Genomic DNA, 8895 nt, shown 5'->3' on the forward strand with positions numbered 1-8895 from the left:
GTGCTGTAATGGATGAAATAGAAAAGCTTTACAGTAATTCTGGAGGAAAAAAGTAAAAACACTGAAATAAACCATTCAGAATTACCTTCAGGAAAATAAAGGAACATCCCAGAGTTAATTTTAATACATTATATCATTAGGGGGAACACAGAAAAAAGCAAATTTCTTGATGAAGCACAAAAGTGTGATGGGATTCCAGAATTTACTTCTAAATTAAAATAAAATAAAGTACAAGAAAGAAGTGGTAGAAGTTTAAGCTGTGACATTCACATTTTGGGTTGATTGCCAAACCACACGTTCTATTGCTCTCAGACCAGGATAAACCAACCATTAACTAATCAAAAGAATCATTATCCATGAAAGCTATGATGGCATTTTAACAGTTCTTAATCTATTAATAAGAAAGAATAATTTGCAAAATAGATTCCCTCTTCTGTTTACATTCACAGGGCCATTCTTAGCAGAAATTATATGTAGGCTCCCATGGTGTAGAAACCCTATGAAAGCCATGAAAATTCACTAAGCTTCAACACGTGTGCCTCAGATACAGAAGCTCTGCGTGTACCGGTATTTCAACATTCCTGGAGAGAAATGTGACCCCTTGATGCATACACTGGTTTGCTGGCATGCTCACATTCCTCCCCATCTGTCAGAGTGGCATGCTGCCTTCTCACAAGGTGGGATGCCAGTTCAGGAGCACAGGTGCCAACCAAATATAGGTTCGGACTAATACTCTGCAAAATGTGGCAAATGACATTTCACCTGCAAGAGGACCGTCCTACCTGTGGCCCATGCCAAATTAGGATTGCATGCTTCATTAGCAAAGGGGGTCATCAGCTGAAAATCACAGGCAGAACCAGAAATGCTGGCTTTCTGGATAACATCTCCTAGCTGAGAGCCTGCAGCACCGAGGTTTAATTTACAATACGCCAAATTTTTCCTAACGCTGCAGCCATAGAGCCCTTTGGAGCAAGACGCAGCAGACCATGGACAGAGATCTGTTGAATTCATCCTCCCAGACTCATTTCTGACAAATTTCAAGATTCTTAAAAAAGGCACATGAATGAACAGTGGGGAGAAAGCATGAATAAAGATTTGTGTTTCCTCTGAGGGGGTTTCTAGCCACAAAGAAAACCATCTTCATTATGATGGTCCAAAAAAACCAAACCAAAACTAAAACTATTTTCAACAAAATTGCTCATATAATTCTAAAATTCTTAATGTCTATAAAATATTTTATAAAGATTGACATAGAATATAAAAAAGTAATTAGTTTCTAGTTTGAGAATTTATGTACACATGAAAGTCATGAACAGCCATTACACAAAAATCATTCAATATGCAATGACAACACTGGATAACATTAAATAGTATTTCAATATCCTCAGAATGAAGTACAGTTTGAACCCTTTCATTAATAAGAATATTCCCCACTATATTAGTCTAACAAGAAAAATTAAATATTCTGTTGATCAATAAACAGAATAGCCACAAAGTAGTGTTGGTTTTGCCTCCAAATTAGCACAGCCTACTTCATTTATAAATGTACAAAAGAAAAATGAAGCATTGCTAGTCTGAAAAAATTACAAGCTTTCAGGAAACAATTCGCTATCCTTTCTTTGGTAATTTACTATGATTTCTGTCATTTATTTATCCCAGGATGTACCTGATACATTGTCAGCTTTGGGTGGTTTTGTTAAACTGGCTATCCAAAAATAAGTCATATTATGCATAATTCTGCATTATTTAGGCTATTCAGAAGGCACACCACTGCTATTCCCCAATGGCAAACTCAGAGCTATTAATTCTTACAAGCACAAAATTATAACTCAATACATTGAATTCTGCAATTACAATTCAATACACTAAGATGCAAAGTCCTGCCTCTGAGATGGAATAACCCCATGCAACAGTACAGGCTGGGGGCCAACTGGCTAGAAAGCCTATTTGCAGGGAAAAAAAACTGGAGGTCCCTGTGGACAAACTGAGCATGAGCCAGCAGTGTGCCCTGGCAGCAAAGGCAGCCAACAGCATCGCAGGCTGTTTTAAGAGAAGCACTGCCGGCAGGTTGAGGGACCTGGTGATTTCCCTCTTCCTGGCATTTGAGAGACTGCATCAGGAGCAATGGTCCAGCTCTGGTCTTCCCAGGACAAGACAGATATTGAAACAGTGAAGCAAGACAACTGGGAGGCTGCAGTGTGATATACAAGATAGAAAAGAAGCTGAGAGAGCTGAGCTTGCACAGCCTGGGGAAGAGCAGTTGAAGGTGAGAGCTTATTGCTGCCTGCAGCAGCCTAACAAGAGGGTGCAGGGAAGATGGAACAAGGCTCCTTGCAGGGACGCACAGGGACATGACAAGAGGCAATGAACACAAGCTGAACTATTCCAATTCAATATAAGGAAAAAAATATTACCTTCAGGGTACTCAAACACTGGGCTAGGTTGCCAAGAAACACTGTGGCATCAGCATCCTTGGACACAGTCCATCTTGACTGGACATGGCCCTGTGTAACCTGCTCTAATTGGACCTGCACCGAACAAGAGGTAGGACTGGATGGCCCCCAGGTGGTGCTTTCCCATCTACATATTTCTGTGAAATGTGTGCTAGGATTTTGTATGATACACATCCCACTTTTAACAACATACAGGAACATTTCAGACTATCACACTCCAGGCAATCACTAAGATATTCAGGGCCAGCAGCCAGCCTTACATTTACTTTTCTTGTCCTTTCCTTCAAACAAAATCTTCAGTCTTTTGTACAGAACTTATTTCTAGTAAATTACCAGCATTAGACATGGCATTTATACTACACCTTCCACTTTGGATCCCAAATGCTTTAGAAGTGATGCATTACTTAACATAGAAACAGGCTCCTGTTATGCCCCCAGCAAAACAGGGAAGGTGGCATAAAGTCAGTGGAACAGCATATTTTTCTTCCTGTCACACTGTGCCTGTACGTCACTACCACTATCCTAATGTAAAGGATTTTGTCCTGCCCACAATTCCATGACAGTCTCAGGCTTGTCATAAAATACCACCATTTAAGTGGACATACTCTTTCATGCCTAGGTTAATTGATTTAAAATTTATTATTTCAGATTAAGAAAAATATCCTGATGCTTGGGCTGCAAATTTCCATGCTCAAAGTCAAAATGTACATAAATTGGTACAGTATTGCACCTGCAACTTACTGTCATTTATTATTAAGAGTATGAATATCAAAATGGTAAAGTCTACTTTAGTACAGGCAGAGTGTACAGTAGTTCTTAGCAATGCTGCCATATAGTTTATAGTTTATTAATAGAGTGTAGATTTTGAAAAGATCACTACATTAATTTTAAAGGCTTGATGTAAGAAATAAGATGTTGGTATTAAACAGGTAAAAGAGAGTAATGAATTTCTCTTTTATTTTTGTGCTTCTGGCAGTCACTCAAAGCCAATAGGCTGTGACTGAAACACAATTAATAACCCATGAGCCCAGCAGAGGGATAAAGCAAATATGTATTTGTATGTCCTTTGTAAAATAGAGATCTTCCAGTACCTAAAAGGAGCAAAAATCAGCATTGCCAAGGAGACACTCTGCCTGTGTTTTAAGGAACACAAGTCACGGAACACATCCAAACTGGCTAAATAACAGGGGTAATGAGTGATACACATTTTAAACAAATACTGTGAGGACACAAATTAATGAAACCGTTTTTGCAGCAGGAAAAATCTTTCTGATGCAGTGGCAGGGGACAGTATTGTGATACAGCTCTACCAGGGAGGTGCAGATATTGACAGGAAAAATCATCTTCTGCAGTCTTCAAAGGTTATTTGGACACTGGGTACATATGAAAAGTCTGTGTGCTCTACTGATGATGAAAGTTGAGGAGAAACATTTCTTTTCAAAAAGGACCCTGACTTAGGAGCTGTGCAGATACATCAGAGCTTTAGCACACCTGTTTTTTTCACACCTTTAAAATATTTCTCTAAGGATCAAGAGAAACCAGCAGGATAAAGATACCTGGAGCTATTTCTTACTCCTTTCCACTGACCATTTCCACAAATGTTACTGTCATCCCTAGGGAGAAGAAACCACTACAATCATACAGGGTTAGGAAGGAGAACAGAGTCACAGTTTTTCCATACCACTTACATTTCCTTCTAATTTCTCTTTGTTCATCCAATAAAAGATTCAAAGCTGTTAGGAACAGAAACAGTTATATGAAGAGACAAACTCTGTTTACAGACTATTTTCAGCAGACTTCAAAGACTTTGGCTTACACAGCACTGTGAGACTCAAAAAAGGACAATGTTAATTTTGTTCAACCTTTCCAGCAGAGTGTTACTCACCTAGAGTATGTTAAGGAGTGGTTTGTCCACACCATCTTCAAATTACGCCCAAGATAAATTAATTAAGACAAAAAGATAAAAATGTTAAGATTCTCTTTTCCTTAAAGTATTCTCATTTACTACAGATGGATGAAACAGTATACCAAAGGAAACAGAAGATGCACCCAAGGAAGGATCTACAGAGTTTCCACTCTAAACAAACACAATTAATTTTGATAATACTGAAGATTTTCTCCTCATTCAGCCTCACAGTAGAATAATTTAACTTGGCAGATACTTTCTGTGACACGTCCTGTCTTTACTGGAGCTTTTATGTGCTAGCAAGCACAAAAGAAAAAGGAAAGAAGCGAGATATATAAAGCTGTATTTTCATTAAAATAAAAATCATTTTTACTCAGCTACAGCATTCTAGCACTGTACCCTGTACAGCGGGAAGTGAAGAAGCCTGGTCAGTTTAATGCAATGTAAAATCTTAAGAAAGCAAACCACTCTATTTCCTTATTTTGAGGTAGCTGGTTCACATCAACTCGAAGTAGGAGATACATTGTTGGCCTTGCCTGGCTACACTGATATAAAAGCCACCTGAGAAGTGTCTGCACTAGGACTGTATCAAAACAAAGCTTCTTAACATACCTTTTATGGTGTTAAAAGTGGGAATTAAAAAAAAAATCTTTGTAGAAGCCTAATACATGCATGCAGGGTTACTAGAAGCCTGCACAGACCTAGGTTCAAGGACATAATCTCTCCAATCTTTGTTTTCTTCCTTTGTTAAACAGGGCAACAATACTTTTTTCTGTGGTATTGAAAAACGTTTTTTTCTGCTAGTCCAGAAATAAAAGTGAGTGAAGATAGTCTTTGTATTGATGTGCTGTCTGTCTTGTTTATGATAGAAACTACTTTGGTTTTAAATGGGAAGTGTTCTAAAAAAGCTTTTACAACAGGTTCAGAAATATAAAAGCCATTTCAAGATGAGGACCTCTCTATCCTTTTTTTTGTTAGTTCTTGAAAGGGCTTTTTAAATGTTAGCAGCTACGACTGCCCTCGCTCAACTGATGCTCCCTTGTCAGCAATCCTTCTGTTGACATCTCTTTGTCGGCTCTCAGCTTGTCTCTCCTTCTTCCCAACCCCTTAAAAGAAAACAAGAGGTTGGAATTGAACTTTTGGCAGATATAGAGCCACTAAAATGCATGGGATAAGTTTGCTGGGCAAGTCAGATTTCAGTAAACGAGTTTCTTTCCTCACTTTCAGTGATATACACTTCCTTTCCTACACTTTCAGAATATTTTCCTCTCTTCCCTGTGGCACCCTCCATATATTGCAGTAAGCAAAGCTGCTCAGAAAACAGGAAGCATTTTCAGCTTAAATAGGTTGAAAGAGATGAAAAGGTAGGGTAACGTCATGTTTCCATTTGATATAAAATAAAGCTTTTTGTCTAAAAAGAATGTAATTTAAACTGTGCACTTAAAGTAGGAGTATGTGTATATATTTGGGTTTTTTCCAAGCTAAAAAAAAAGGCATTCATTTCCTTGTTCAGCTTTCTCTCAGACAGGTACTGGCAGCATTCCCTGCCTCATGGTGATAGCTACTTTGAGTATCAGAAGTTCATTAGTAACAATTAAACATTCTACAGCACTTGAGAAGAGGTTGATCCTCTTTTATAAGCCAATGTCAGTGAGCATATTATAAATTACAGTAGTCCAATTACTCTACAGCTAATATTTAGCACTTATACTTTGCTTTGAACACACACTCTGCAACTGATAATTAATTCTTAATGCTGGCATGCAGATATATTATCCTAATTTTGCAGATAAATCAGAAAAGCAAGATAATTTGCCAAAAGCCACTTAGTCTTGAGCGGAGTCAGGACTAAACAGGGGAAGATACAACCCTGTATCCATGGCTTCCAAGCCAGGGCTGACCACTGCCTTGGTCACTATGTGATAGTTGTATTATTGCAGCTCAGTCAATCTCTGCATGGCAAAGACATCCTTACCACATTGTACTATGAGAAATTATTTGGATGTCAGATCTTGTTCTACCCTATTTCTACAGAAAAAGATAAAACCCAATTAAATTTAAAAAAAAAAGTGCAGAATGTATATCAGGATCTTCACTCATGAAACTGCTTCCACAACATCTTGTTAGGACTCAACTTTCCCACCCCCATCCCTTTCCACGAAAGGAAATGAGATCTCATGATTTCAGTGAGTATCATTTCAGCAAGTTTCAGTTCATTTCACTGCACTTCACCTTGTGCCATTCCATCTAATTGTTTTCACTTAATTCCAGAACTATTTTTCCTTGACAAGGTTTTTTTTCCTTGACAAGGTTTTGTCCGCCTGGAAGTTTTTACAATGCAGACTGCTGAGCTTCAAAACTTGGAAGCTTCTCATTCAAGTGATTCTTCTGGCATGTCCTGTAACAGGGCTGGTGTGTACCTACCCTGCACCCACATGGATGGCTCCCATCCACAGGGAACACCTGCAGCTCACCACAGCAGCAGCAACATATTGAAAAGTCCAAGGGGATAATTGTGTATGACAGCAAATAATTTTGTTACCTTACTTGTCATTTTTCTTACCTCATTGCCTCTGCTAGTGACCAACAAGAAACCTCATTGTTCCTCCCTCTACACAGGCAGCCATTTGCTTGAGGTTCTGTTTCTGCATCACAGCCAGTTTGTGCTTCAGGACAAAACCTCGCCCCTGTGAATTGAATGTTAACTTCAGGTCAGTGTCTTCAGAGAGACTATGGCAAAACTCTCACAAATACTGCCCAGATTCCTTACCTACTGTTTTGTTTGTATTCCAGAACAGCCTCGGAGATTGGAAAAGACATGTTTTTCCTTAGAAACTCAGTGTCCCTTCTTCTGAGAATAATGACATTTCACTGTGGCTCAAAAGAATGCAGCAAATATAACACTGAATCCCAGCATGACAGGATTTTTCAGAACTCCTTTCTTACCATTTATTAGTTTACTGGAATTATATAAAGCTCATGAGTCACACATCCTCAGACATATCTGTAATATCTGCAGAAGATAAACATTTACGTAACCATTCTGATACTAGAATCCACATTTTTTTAGCATTCAGATGACTCCATTTTTAAGTGATCCCATAGGCAGATGGCTGCCATATAATGTTTAGGATGTCTTTCTTTGGTAAGGTACCTTTTCCCTGCAAAAACAGAGCATTTTAAACAAGGGAACAATAACCATCATATCATTATTCAAAATATAAACAAAACAAAATTAACAAACCATTGGTCAGACACATAAACATTAGTTCATTTCGGTTGTCCCAAAAAAGACTTGAACCTAACAATAAGCCACAACTAAAACGCAGTTATAATAGCTGATTTGAGCAGTCTTAGTTTTTACACCTTTTTTTCCCAAAGACAAACCTTCTCTGTTTGTCCTACAAGGGAAGTATAGCCATGAAGTTAAAATTTCACTCTTGTTTTTTTGTTGAGATCACAGGTCTTTAAGTGTACAGAAACACTAACAACAACTAAACTTAAAAAAAAATACAGTTTTACTGGTTTTAGATTACCATGCTTCTTATTAAGTTAAACAGACTAAAAAGGCTGCTAGATACTACTAAAAATGGAGTTTGTAATTTACAAAGTAATATCATTTTCAGGGTTTTTTTGCAATTTTACTCCTCTTGTTAGAAACAATTTTTAAATGTTAAAATTTAAATTAATCCATTCCTACAGTTTCTATATAATAGTCTGTACATTTAAATACATGAAATGAGGTTAAAGATGCAAATATATGATTCTCTCAGATTAATTATTGTTTCTGCTCATTTATCATTGTTAAACAAGAACCACAGAAGCTGTAGAAAGCAAATGTAACAACTGTGCCTTTCTGATTGGTTTTGCACACTGAAGCAGAGCAGTAACACAAACATGAAATAAAACATCAATATCCTAGTGCTGTTCTGTATAAACAGCCATTGAAAATAATTATATTCTACATATCACATCATATTTCATAGCATATATAATATCATCATCATAGTTTGGGTTGGAATGGATCTAACCTGCTCAAAAAGAGATCTAATTAAGACACTAACTTTGGCTCTTTGTCAAAAATAAAAAAAAAAAAAAAAAAAAAAATCACTCGTTTTTCTAAATGTCTCCAGAGATGGAGATTCCCTGGGCAGCCTGGTCAGCGCTCTGCCAGCCTCAGTGTAAGGAAATTTCTGCTCATGTTGAAGGGGAACTTTTTGTTTATGGCCATTGCTCCTCATCCTGCACCACTGTGAAGAGTCTGGCATCCCCTTCTCGGCACCCGCCTTTGAGGTGTGATAAATGTGGGGACAGTGCCTCATTTGTGTTTGGCACACGTGTGGGGGTGATGAACAGCAGTGGCGGCAAACAGCCAGCGGCCCTGAGGGGATCATGGCAACACCTGGAGCTGCGCACACAGCGCTCCACGCGGGGCACACGAGCAGGGACCGGCGGGCACTGAAGCGAGCTGAGCAGCGGGCAGAGTTCCCACTCTCCGCCATCCCCACTCCCGAGAGCCGACAGAAGCGGGAAGTG

At 38.5% G+C, this 8895-nt stretch overlaps 1 protein-coding gene across 1 annotated transcript in view; it reads left to right on the forward strand.

Annotated features, from left to right (window-relative positions):
- Positions 1 to 8751: 8751 nt before the first annotated feature.
- Positions 8752 to 8895, forward strand: part of CUNH11orf58 (chromosome unknown C11orf58 homolog) — a 4682-nt gene continuing 4538 nt past the window's right edge. The window contains exon 1 of the mRNA XM_031061354.1: positions 8752 to 8892. Coding sequence (XP_030917214.1) covers positions 8752 to 8892 — 141 coding nt within the window. The remainder of the gene's footprint in view (positions 8893 to 8895) is intronic.

The sequence above is a fragment of the Geospiza fortis genome, unplaced genomic scaffold, assembly GCF_000277835.1.
Source record: "Geospiza fortis unplaced genomic scaffold, GeoFor_1.0 scaffold327, whole genome shotgun sequence".
Taxonomy (NCBI): Eukaryota; Metazoa; Chordata; class Aves; order Passeriformes; family Thraupidae; genus Geospiza; species Geospiza fortis.